The sequence below is a fragment of the Mesoplodon densirostris genome, chromosome 2, assembly GCF_025265405.1.
Source record: "Mesoplodon densirostris isolate mMesDen1 chromosome 2, mMesDen1 primary haplotype, whole genome shotgun sequence".
NCBI lineage: Eukaryota > Metazoa > Chordata > Mammalia > Artiodactyla > Ziphiidae > Mesoplodon > Mesoplodon densirostris.
In genome coordinates, this window is record NC_082662.1 from 22,052,271 (window position 1) to 22,065,413 (window position 13,143).

Genomic DNA, 13,143 nt, shown 5'->3' on the forward strand with positions numbered 1-13,143 from the left:
AGTGTGTTTCAGCCTTTAACAGCTGGTGTGGCAACTAAGCCTCGGTCTGCTCTGGTTTCCAAGCAGCCGCCAGGCCAGCCCTAATTGCCCTTGCCTCCTCCCATTGGGAGAACTGTGGACTAGACTCCTCTGTCCGCTGAAGGAATGGGGGGAAGTGAATGACCCCAAACTGCAGAAATTCCTGTAACCTGTCTGTTTCAGTTTGGAAATGGGCTGCTTCATTTTCCTTATTGGCTGTAATTGGCATTTCTCACTGAGGTGAGAGGGAGGACGGGGCAGGAGCTGAGGGAGGGGTCAGCAGGGGATTTGAAGACAAGGAGAGACACTCCCTACCCCCTAAGATAAAGGCAAGGACATGAGAGGGTCCCGAACTGACACTGCCCCCTGAATTCAGACCCACGTGAAATAAATCTCACCCCCAGAAATGAAATCATCATCCCACTCTGAAAAATTAAAATTCCAGTTTCCTGAGGTCTGGTTTCTGTGCCACTTATAGTTCCTTCATCTTGGTCTCCCTCTGACAGGGGCAGGGTGGCTCTGGAGGTGAACGGGTCCCTTCCACATGTACAAACTACAGTGTCAGGCTCCAAGTGTATCACACCTTTTATTACAAAACCCAATAACTTAAGTCAGTTCTGTACAAAGTCAATAGGACTCCTGGCCCAATGAGCAGTCGAAACTTCCAACCCCATCCCAGGAGGGGATAGGAGTCTTGGCCCAGAGGCTCTGGGACCACCAAGGGCTGGCCAGACAGCTGGAGCACTGTGTCCAAACCAAGGAAGGCCAAGAAGGGGTGGGGCTGAGTGAGGGCCCCATAGCCCACCGGGCTGGGCCGGGACCAACTGCTCATGGGAAGCCTCTGGGAGCACTGGGTCACCCAGGGAGCAACCAGGCTGAATCAGTGCTGCCAGCCTCCACCCAGTCTCTGCTTGAGCTGGAGCAGGTCACCTCAGCACAAGCATGTCTTCGAGGAGAACAGCGATGTCAACGTCTCCAATGACAGGGTGAAAGAACAGGTCTCCAAGCAGGCTGGGTGGAACGGACTTGAGGGTGGAGGCCGTGAGGAGGACACGAGCCAGGCGGCTTTGGCCTGCTGGGCACCAGGGCTCCAGGACCTCCCACAGGGCCTGGTGTGCCTCCTGCTGCAGGTGCCCGATGTGGGAGGAGGCGTGGAGGCCTGGCACGTCTGCGGGCAGAGAAGGCACAGATGGCTGGTGAGTAGCCTACTCTGACACCACGGGGCAAGACTGGCCCAAGACCAGAGGCCACCGGCTTGGCCTTTGAGGACCCATTACTACCTCCTTCATTTATTTATTTATCACTTCATTTATCCATCCTTTATGGAGAGGCAGTATAGAGCAATGGTTAAGACCCAGGCTGCCTGGGTTTGAATCCCACACTGTCACTTATTAACTGTGTGACCTTGGACAAAGTTACTCAATCTCTGTGCCTCAGTTTCCTTATTGGTAAAATCGGGATAAATAATAGTACCTATCTCCTAGGCTTGTTCTGAGGTTTAAATGAGCTAGTATATGTAAAAGCCTTAGAACTTGACCTAACATATGGTAAGTGTAATATGAGTATTCGCTAGGATTATAATGAATTATAATAATGCATTCTATGAGGGCCTTTGGTGAGGAATTCTCATCTAGATGCTCTCCAGATTACAAAGAACACTTCCTCTATCCGTTGCTCTCCCGGCTGAAGTTTATGGGGACTCCTCCCTCTCCTCCCCCACACCCCTTCCTCTTTTTTTTTTTTTTTTTTTTTTTTTTGTGGTACGCTGGGCCTCTCACTGCCGTGGCCTCTCCCGTTGCGGAACACAGGCTCTGGACGCGCAGGCTCAGCGGCCATGGCTCACGGGCCCAGCCGCTCCGCGGCATGTGGGATCCTCCCGGACCGGGGCACGAACCCGTGTCCCCTGCATCGGCAGGCGGACTCTCAACCACTGCGCCACCAGGGAAGCCCCCCCCCCTTCATCTTTATTCCTCTTCTCTATGTGGTCTTTCTGAACCCACAGAGTTTCACCTTCAGAACTTCCCCATGCAGTCCTCTCGTGAAGGCGTGACTGAGGCACAGCTGTGTCTGCCCACCCTCCCCTTCCCAATTCCCACCTTCCCTGAGGGTCAGGGCAATTTCTTAGGCAGAGTGGCAAGGACTAGATACTGAGATCAATAGACCTGAGTCCCCATTCTTGCTCTGCCCCTACCTGGCTGTGTGGCTTTCACCAAGTCAATTAGCCTCTCTGAGCCTCTTTTGTGAGATGACTATTTGGTGATAATCAGGACCCAAAGTGATCACAGATGTCAAGCCCTTAGAAGGCGCTGTCCCTGGCTGGGCCCTGCCCCCCTCCAGCCTTGGCCCATCCAGGAATGTCTGGGAGCTCACCAGGGTTGAAGAGGATGGTCCCTTTCAGGTAGGCATATTCCTTGGGGCCCAGCTCCAGACTCCAGAAGGACTCCAGGCAGCACTGAAGCCACTGCACCGCAGCCAGTGAGGGCTGGGGCCGATCCGGCACCTGGCCATTGCCTGCACCGCTGGTGGGCTCCTCCAGCAGGATCTTCTTGAGTATGCTGGGAACTGGGAGCTCAGCCACCTCGAAGGTCACAGTGTCTTGGGCCAACCCAAGCAGGAAGAGGGGGCCCCAGCAGCACCGCAGCAGCTTTCGCCGATCCTGGGGGGGCAGCTGGCAGAAGGATGGCAGGTTCCTGAGGAAGGCCAACGTCTTGGCCAGAACATCCAAGGCCTCCCGGCAGGTGCGATGGGGAGTACACAGCCGGACGGGCCGGTGCTGCCTGCACAGGCAGCGGCCACGGGCTGGGGGCACAGAGGGCCAGTCCCTGACGCTGGGGCTCAGAAGTGCATACAGAATGGTTGGGCGGCCTGCAGCACCCTGGCATGGGCAGGTCCCTGGCTGGCTGGAGCTCATGGTTGAGGATCTGTTCCTCCTTCCTCCAGGCTCTCCCGCTCTCTGCTTTGTGCTGTGGGTGCTATTTATATCCCCAAATGGGGGAGGGAGGGGGGAACCGCCCAACAACCTTGACTCCAGAAGTCATGTTCATTGAAAAAAAAAAAAGAAACTCACACTGACCCTGGCAGGACCGGTGGGGAAGTGGCGGGGGAGGGAGGCTTGGAAGCTCCACGTGGCCCTGATATCACTTCAGTCAATGAAGCAGCGGGTGCAGGGCACAGGGTCACTTGCCTGCTGGCCCTGCTGCCCCTTATCAGATGATTCAAGTGGATAAACAGGGTCATTAACCCAGGCTGTACCAGGGCACCAAGGCCTCAGGTGCACAATCAGCAGGTGGCCATGGCAGGTGTCCCTATTGGTGCCTGCAGGACTCTCGCTCAGCTAGGAAGCCAGCCCCAGAGCCGGACAAGCCTTGAACACAAGGCCCAGCCTGGAAGCACCTTATCACTCACTTGTTTGCCTAACCTTGGGGCCCTACTCCTGTTGGTGAGGAACAGGCTGCAGGGAAGGGAGCCAGGATCCTGGGGGGCTGGGAGGACTTTGCCCACTGTGTAGTCTAGGAGGCTGCCTTCCTCTGACTCCAGTTCTGGGGGGCCCTGCACGAATAAGGTCCTTAAGAGCTCTTTCTCCCCAGCCTGGATTCCTGGAGCTCCTGAGGGGCCATATCTGCTGAGAAACCCTTGCAGAATTACAATGAAATACTGCTGTTTACTGAGCACCTACTATGTGCCAGGCACTTCCCACTCTAATATTCAGAGCTTCCTTATGAGGCACAATTCTTACTTTTTGAAACTCAAAGAGGTAAAGTGACTTGCCCAAGTTCACACCACTAAGAAGAGACAGAGCCCACATCAGTCTGACTCCAAAGTCCTTGCTTTTTCCCTTGGACCCACTGCCCCAGTTGTGCAGCCAGAGCTGGTGACTACCTGGGCCCCCGCCTTGCTGCTGCTTCCTGGTCTGCGGATGTTGCCCACTTATGATCTGGGAAGAAATGTTGCTCTGCCACCAGCCATATGGCTCCACTGTCCCAGGCATCTGTCTCAGATGCTGGGGCATGGGTTGTGAGAGCTGGTGGGAAGGTCCTTGGCTGCATTATGTCTGTAGACCTCGGCAAGCCCAGCCTGGCAAGCCTTCTGCTAACACGCTATTGGGCAGCCATCGCCATCCCTGGCCTCTACTCCTGGCTCTATCACTTTTCAGTTATGTGGCTGTGGGCTGAACCCCAAATCTCTGTGGGCCTCAGAAGCTCCATCTGGGACAACGCCTGCTTGCAGGGGTGCTTTGAGGACAAAGTGAGATCTTACGTGTTGAATTCCAAGCAGTTTCTGGCATACAGTAGGAGGACTTTGCTCCTCCTTCCCTCTGACTAAGGAACTAAGGCAAACAGGCCCCAGCAGACAGGCACGCATCTTTCATGCAATTACAATTGCATAATAATCTTCATTCTTACGTTTATAAAGTTCCTTTAATGCCCTTTTATCTTACTGGGTCTTCACAACATCCTGTGGAAGGAGAGTCTACAGTCAGACTGGCTGGGTCCAAATTCTTCTTCATCACTTAACTGAGAGACCTTGGGCAAGTCACTTTATATTTCTGTGCCTCAGTTTTCTCATCTTTAAAAGGGTAGTAAGAAAGCCCACTCATGAATATTGGTTTTACGGGGCATGAAGCTGATACAATTTTGTAGGGCCTTCATTAAGAATAGAAAATCAGGTGTGAAAGTGAACATTTAATAAATGATAAAACAAATCAGTATGAAGTACAAACATCACAAACCCAGGAGAATAACAAAGTACTTTTACTGATCAATTGCCTGACAATATTTGCCTACATATTTTAGGTGCACACTCTTTGCTAGCCTCTTCACATGTTAATGATATTTATTTTGAAACTGATGCAAACACTGAAAGGTTGCATGTACAGTACAGGGAACTTTCTTTTTTACCTTGAACGCTTTGGAAGTAAATTGCCAACCTGAGCCCCCATCACCCCCAAATACTTCAGTGTGTAATTCCTACAAACAAGGACATTTTCCTACATAACCACAACATAATCATCATCAGGAAATTAACATTGAATAAAACCAGGAAGTTAACATCTAATCTCATTGAACATCAGGAAATTAATATCTAATCTCTAGTTTTTGCCTTTAAGTTTCTCATAATGCTCCAGTGAAATCATTATAGTAAAAGGGCTCAGTCCAGAATCGCACATTGCATTTCTCTGCCATGTCACTCTAGCCCCTACTGGTCAGGAAAACTATCCTTAGCCTGTCCTTGCCTTTCACGACCTTGACACTTTTGAAGAGTTGTTATTTTGTCTCATGGCTTTCAATTGGGGTTTGTCTGTGGCTTTCTTGTGATTAGACTCGGGTTATGTATCTTTAGTAGGACTGTCCCTGGAAGTGATGTTGTGTTCTTGATACACCCTGATATATCAGGGAGGACACATTTCCATTTGTCCCAGGGTTCACTTTGTCACTTGATTAAGGGGATTTCTGTCAGACTCTTCTGTATACCAGTTACTCTTTCCCCCTTTTTAATGAATCAGTATTTCTTTCTTTTTTTAATATTTATTTATTTATTTATTTGGCTGCACTGGGTCTTAGTTGTGGTACGCGGGATCTTTGTTGCCGCTCATGCGGGATCTTCCTTGTGACATGCAGGATCTTTAGTTGCAGCATGTGGGATCTAGTTCCCTGATCAGGGATCGAACCTGGGCCCCCTGCATTGGGAGCGAGGAATCTTAGCCACTGGACCACCAGGGAAGTCCCTGAATCAATATTTCTTGAGGAGGTACTTTGAAACTATGTAAACATTCCTCCTCATACATTGAATGTACTTGTGTGTGTTTGTATTTAACTATGAATTCATGGTCTCCTATTTTATTCAGTGGCTTGTAGTTGTTACTATCGTTATTTATTTTGATGCTCAGATTGTCACAGACTTGGCCAATGGGAATCCCTTCAAGCTGGAGTCTATGTCCTTTTGACATGCCCCCATTACTCTTTGAACATCCTTTGTTTCCTGGTATATGAAGATATCACTTTTCCAGCCCCTGGAATCAACTAGTACTTCACGTAGCTCTGATTTAATCTTTTAGTGGAGAATAGTATTTAAAAACCATGATCTGGGGGCTTCCCTGGTGGCTCAGTGGTTGAGAGTCCACCTGCCGATGCAGGGGACATGGGTTCGTGTCCTGGTCCGGGATGATCCCACGTGCCGCGGAGCGGCTAGGCCCGTGAGCCATGGCCGCTGAGCCTGCGCGTCCAGAGCCTGTGCTCCTCAACGGGAGAGGCCACAACAGTGAGAGGCCCGCGTACCGCAAAAACAAACAAACAAACCGTGATCTGGGTACCAGAATCATATTTAGAAATTAAGATCTATTAATCGCTATTAGGGTGCCACTGCTTCCCAGCCCTCCCAGAGTTAGGGAATGTACACACACACACACACACACACACACACACATTTATACCTATGTTTATTTATATGTACTGAAAAACATGAGTTCATACTATTACCTGTAATTTTTTTTTTTTTTTTTTTTTTTTTTTTTTTGCTGTACGCGGGCCTCTCACTGCTGTGGCCCCTCCCGTTGCGGAGCACAGGCTCCGGACACACAGGCTCCGCGGCCATGGCTCGCGGGCCCAGCCGCTCCGCGGCATGTGGGATCCTCCGGGATCGGGGCACGAACCCGTGTCCCCTGCATCGGCAGGCGGACTCTCAACCACTGCGCCACCAGGGAGGCCCTATTACCTGTAATTTTAATACACTATAATGGGATTCATTCTAGTTTTCGCCCTTTCTATATTATACCTCTCTTCTCTGACGTTGAGAAATCTGGTTTTCATTATTTTTTATAAATTTATTTATTTATTTATTTTTGCTGTGTTGGGTCTTCATTTCTGTGCGAGGCCTTTCTCTAGTTGCAGCGAGCGGGGGCCACTCTTCATCGCGGTGCGCGGGCCTCTCACTGTCGCGGCCTCTCTTGTTGCCGAGCACAGGCTCCAGACACGCAGGCTCAGTAGCTGTGGCTCACGGGCCCAGCTGCTCCGCGGCATGTGGGATCTTCCCAGACCAGGGCTCGAACCCGTGTCCCCTGCATCGGCGGGCAGATTCTCAACCACTGCGCCACCAGGGAAGCCCTGGTTTTCATTATTTTTAACTTATTTACTCATTGGATCAAGCCTCCATTTGTAACCAATCTGCCATCTCCGCCACAACCCTCTCTGCTGTAAGATGCCTTCCTCTCCCAACTTGAGCTCTGATACCTCGGGTCAGGTTGCCCCTCCCACTCATGGACTTCTTCTTCACCCTGCTGGGCCTGTCCCTCTACACCAGGTCGCTGCTCTTTGAGGACACCCTCCTGCCCCTGCTGAGGCCACTGTGGTGCCATCTTTCACTGGTGTGTGCTTTTACCTTGTTCCTTTCTACCCAATAGTTTTAGGATGGACGTTTTCAGGAAGAGAAAGGAAGAGAAGGAGGTAGAGCTGTCAATGATTTTTAAAAATAAATTTCTACAGTGGGAATAGAGAGATGATTCTGTCTTTCCTCTTGCAAGGTTAATTTTTTTTTAAGTTTTATTCTTGATAGTAAGGAGATGTAAAACACGCCCCTTCACACATAGATGTATTGGGTTGGCCAAAAAGTTCATCTGGGTTTTTCCGTAACATCTTATAGAAAAACCCAAATGAACTTTTTGGCCAACCCAGTATTTGCTACCTTTAGTACTGCTTGTAGGTTTGTAATCAGAATTTTTATAAATTCTACATTGTGTAATGCCTATTGGAAAAGAAAAACATGCATGGAACATTTATGATTGCATATACTGCCTATTCCTTATAGGAGGGAACTTCCTTTTTGAGTTGGTGTCAATATGAAATGACAACTTAGTGATGAATGATTGAAAGAATTTTGCACAGATTTGCTTCTTCTTTTTTTTGGTGGTATGTGGGCCTCTCACTGCTGTGGCCTCTCCCGTTGCGGAGAACAGGCTCCGGACGCGCAGGCTCAGCGGCCATGGCCCACGGGCCCAGCCGCTCCACGGCATGTGGGATCCTCCCAGACCGGGGCATGAATCCGTGTCCCCTGCATCAGCAGGCGGACTCTCAACCGCTGCGCCACCAGGGAAGCCCCCAAATTTTGCACAGATTTGCTTCTTGCTCCATTCAAATCTTTGTTTCTCCTCCACCACCCGCATACTTCCAGGTGTCTTGGGAATAATTCATGTTGGGAAGAAGGATAGAGTGGGAAAAAACAGTGATCTTGACTAGTACTTTAAATTTTTTATTTTTTGGAAATTAAAAAGAAAAAAATATACATGTATTTGACCCTAAGAAGACATTGCTGGGACCTAAGAAGACATTGCTGCCTTGGAAGAGCCCATGCAAATGCAAGGTTCTGGAATTTGAGCTTCATTAGTTTCACAGCAAACCTGCTTCTAATAATGCGTTTCTTAGGTGTTGTGAGAACACAGAGTGCCTGGCACAGCAAGTGCTCTGGAAAAGAGGACAGTTGTTTTTGTTATTGTTGTTGCTTTCACCCTTGTTTTCTAGAGGAAGAGGTTGAGGAAGAAGTTGAGGAAGAGGAGACCCAGAGGAGGGAGGAAAACCCTCACTGGGGGTCATGGAAAAGCTGGTCTGGAAGTTGGGCCCCCGGATTTCAAGTCTTGCATGTTTTTGCACTATGAGGAACTGTGTTTTCTGAGCCCTGTGTGTGGCCTGAAGGCCAGGGTCAGCCCTGGAGGCCCTGGAGGGTGAGGAAAGACCTCAGCTGGGATCTCCACAGCCTGGAGCCTGACTGGGGACATTCACTCAGAGGGGTAGGAGGCCTCTTGGGGGAAGATGGTCCATCAGCTGCCCTCTATCTGAAGGGAGAGACACAGGTCAACCCTCAGGAGTCCCCAGTCTCAAGAGGAAGACACAGCTCTAGGAACCCCAGACCTAATTGGGGTGACACAGGCCAGGCCCCAGAGACTCTAGTCTGATAGAGGAGATAAGCCTGGCTCTTGGGGGCCTTCAGTGTGATGGGGAGACACAGGCCAGCCCTGAGGAGGCCCCATTCTGAGGAGGGAGAGACAGCCCTGCTCCCAGTAGCTCTAACAGGGGAGCCAGGGTGCCCGTGTTGGTGGGGGGCGGGAACCCTACAGTGGAGCCATGGGGCTGAGTAGCTTGAATTTGGAAGGCTTTCTGGAGGAAAAGGTCATGACAACACTCTCTCATCTGTACAGCACTCTATGGTTTACAAAGTGCTTTCCCAATAATTATCTCATTTAATCGTCATGTGACAATGGGACGAAGGTGTTACTATTCCAACAGGGACAACAACCATCATCATTCTAAACAGTGACACTTCACTGAGCACCTACTGCTCAGTGTCAGGCATTGGGCTGGGCATCATCTGTAAATTAAAGGGCGCCCCACAAGGCAATGTGGATGAAAGTGCTTTGCAATCCTATGACCACAGTGCACACGTATGCTCTTGTTCTGTACAGAGGCCTGACTACTTGAGGATGCAGCTGGGAGACCCTGGGCAGCAGAGGGCCTAGGTTAAGGACTGGAACTGGGAGGCAGAGTCAGGACTAGATGCCTTTCCATACTCTGAACATGTCATGCAATTTTGTGCCTGCAAGCTGTTCGCTGTGCCTGGGATGTCTTTCTGTTACCCTGTCTGTTTGCTAAGTTCCTGGTCACCCTTTATGGTCTAGCACAGACTTCACAGTTTTTCCCTCTCCACCTCTTTGGCAGAACAATTTGCTTGCTCCCTGAGTTCCCAGATCATCAGGTTCACCCCCCCAATAGAGCACTTAGCACATGGTGGTGTACTCATGCACTTACCTGCTGTTGATGGGGTTCAAATGTAGATGGGGTCACACTAGGGGAGGCTGACTTATGACCAAGAGGCCTTCCTGGGCAACGTTTATTATTTCAGTGAATTTACCAGGGCTCAAGATCAGGCCTAGGTCACTCAGCAGGGAGTCACATCAAACAAGCACCTGGATCTGATTTATAAAATCAGAATGCCAATTCAGGGAGGCAGAACTCTGAGATAAGAAGTGGGTAAGTGTGTGGGCTCTGGAGTCAGGCTGCGTGGGTTTGAATCCTGGCTCTATCCTTTCAGCTGTGTGGCCTTGGGCACATGACTTCATTTCTCTGGCCCTGTTTTCTCCTCCCCCAAATGCGGATAACAACATAGGAGCATTCTGTTAAGTCAAATAATGTTTATAAAGTGTTTGGTATGGTACTGGGCACTTAAATTTTACCAATTTGTAAAATAAATTTTACCAATATTTATTGAAAAGTTATATAACGAGAGTCAACAGTATCAGGCACAGACCATTTATTCATTCCCCAAATATTTATTGAGGTTCTACATTTGAGGCTCTGAGCTGAATGCTCGGATGAATCAGACCGTTCCTATCTTTCTTGAAGTTTATATTCCAGGGAAAGGGGATGGATATAGAACCAAAATTTCTTTCTTTCTTTTAAAAAATATTTATTTATTTATTTGTTTGTTTGTTTGGCTGCGCCGGGTCTTAGTTGCAGCATGTGAACTCTTAGTTGTGGCATGCATGTAGGATCTAGTTCCCTAACCAAGGACCGAACCTGGGCCCCCTGCATTGGGAGCATGGAGTCTTAGCCGTTGGACCACCAGGGAAGTCCCTAGAACCAAAATTTCTTAACTGTATATTTCAATTGTGGTAAGTAATTACACAGGATAAGCACAAGGTACTTTGAAAGCAAAAATTATGGAGATGGAGACTTAATCTGTATATCAAGGTCAGTAAAGACCTCATGGAGGAAGTGACATTTGGGTTGAGACTTGATGGGTGAAAAGGAGTTGCTGGTAAAGGCCTAGGAACTAGGACAGGGCATTTGAGGAAGTGAAAGCAGCCAGTGAGGAGGGAGCCTGGTGTGTGAAGGGGAGTGTGGGACAAGATGAGACTGGAGAAGTGGGCAGGGCCCTGATGTTGTTGCTCCTCGGAGGCCATGGTTGGGAGCTTGGAATTTATCCTGAATGCAATGGCAATAGGGCTAATTTTAAGCAAGGGAATAACAAGACCTGGCTTATCCTTAAGAGCAATTGCTCTGGCTGCTGGGTGGAGGATGGACTATAAAGTGACAAGAAAGGAGGTAAGGAGACCAGAGAGGAAGCTGTCGGAGTAGATGCCAAGCAAGAGATGATGCTGGTTTAGACTGGAGTAGTAACAGCATCTTGCTTCACACAGCAAGGTGAGGAGACAGAATCAAGATATATTTTGGAGGGAGAGCTAACAGGACTTACTAATGGATTAGATGAGGTCAGATGTTGGCTCGTCCAAATGCGTAGATGAGTGGAGGTTTGGGCTTTTGCAAATTGGTCCTTGAAGGGGCCATTTAGCTCAGTGGGGAAGACTTTGGGAGGAATTTGTGTGTGTGTGGGAGCATCAGTGTTGGCCATGTTGGTTTTTAAAAATAAAAATAATTCTTGAATATAATAGAATATCTATTAAGAGTTCAAATTTCAGATTGTCTCATAAAGTTATACATTTTTTATTGTGTTAAAATATACGTAACATTATACTTACCACTTTAACCATTTTTAGGTCTATAGTTCAGTGGCATTAAGTACATTTACATTGTTGTGCAACCGTCACCACCATCCATCACCAGCCATGTGAGTTTTGAGATATCTGTTAATCGACCCAAGTGGGGCTCTCCAGGAGCTCAGGAGAGATCTGGGCCAGAGGCATCATGCGATCACCTACAATGCCGAGGGCAACTAAGCCTGCGTGCCACAACTACTGAGCACACATGCCACAACTAGAGAGAAGCCTGCGCACCACAAAGAAGAGCCTGCGCGCCACAATGAAAGATCCTGCATGCCTCAACAAAGATCCCGTGTACTAAGGGATCTTAGCACTAAGACCCAATGCAGCCAAATTATAAAAAAAAAAAAGAGATCACCTACAGAGAAAGTATAGATAGAGGAAAAGAGGAGGGGATAAAGGACAGAGCCCCCAACAGTTATAAATCTGAGTAAGTCAGGACACTGTGAAAGAGTGTTAGTGAGGTGGGAAGAAAACCAGGTAAGTGTGGTGACATGGCGGCTCTATGAGTGTGCTAGGGCTGCCATAACAAACTATTACAGACTGAGTGATAAACAACAGAAATTTATTTTCTTACAGTTTTCAGGGCTGGAAGTCCAAGATCAAGGTGTTGGCAGGTTTGCTTTCTCCTGAGCCTTTTCTCTTTGGCTTGCTGATAGCTGCCTCATATGGCCTTTCCTCTGCTTGCTTATGAGTCCCTGGGGTCACTTCCTCTTCTAGTAAGGACACGAGTTATATTGGATTAGGGGCCCTACCCTTACGAACTCTCTTAACCTTCATTACCTCTTTAAATAGCCCTATCTCCAAAAGCAGTCACACTGGGAGTTAGGGTTTCAACATAGGAATTTGGGGGGAATACAGTTCTGTCCATCACAGAAGCCTAAGGAAAAAGAAAATTATTTCCAGAAGGAAAAAGGGGTCAACTGTGTCAAATGCAGCTAAGTCAAGTCAAGTAATAGTGGTCCACTGGCTTTGGCAATAAGTGGGTCATTGTAACCTTGGTCAGAGTATTAAAAAAAGACTAATTAGAGTAAATAAAGAAGAGATGGAAGGTGAGGAAGTGGAGAAACAAGCAATCTTTTCAAATTTTGCTGCAAAAGAGAACTGAAAATTGGGGTGGCAGGAGGAGAAAGTGGGGTCATAGAATAGTAAAAAAAGAAGTGACGGGCTTCCCTGGTGGCGCAGCGGTTAAGAATCCGCCTGCTAATGCAGGGGACACGGGTTTGAGCCCTGGTCCAGGAAGATTCCACATGCCGCGGAGCAACTAAGCCCGTGCACCACAACTACTGAGCCTGCGCTCTAGAGCCTGCGAGCCACAACTAATGAAGCCCGTGCGCCACAACTACTGAAGCCCGCGCACCTAGAGCCCATGCTCTGCAACAAGAGAAGCCACTGCAATGAGAAGCACACACACCTCAACGAAGGGTAGCCCCCACTCGCCACAACTAGAGAAAGCCCACGCGCAGCAACAAAGACCCAACGGAGCCAAAAGTAAATACATAAATAAATTTATTTCAAAAAAAGTGACATTGAATTGCGTTTATAAGTTGAAAGGGATGATCCAGAAGAAAGAAGATTGTGAT

At 48.6% G+C, this 13,143-nt stretch overlaps 1 protein-coding gene across 1 annotated transcript; it reads right to left on the reverse strand.

The window, feature by feature from the left end:
• Window positions 1-944: 944 nt before the first annotated feature.
• Window positions 945-2,929, reverse strand: NR0B2 (nuclear receptor subfamily 0 group B member 2). Its single transcript, XM_060081266.1, has 2 exons — window positions 2,389-2,929; window positions 945-1,186 (listed from the first exon to the last, which is right to left on the reverse strand). The coding sequence occupies exons 1-2, from the start codon at window positions 2,927-2,929 to the stop codon at window positions 945-947; spliced, it is 783 nt and encodes a 260-aa protein (XP_059937249.1).
• Between the last annotated feature and the right edge of the window lie 10,214 nt (window positions 2,930-13,143).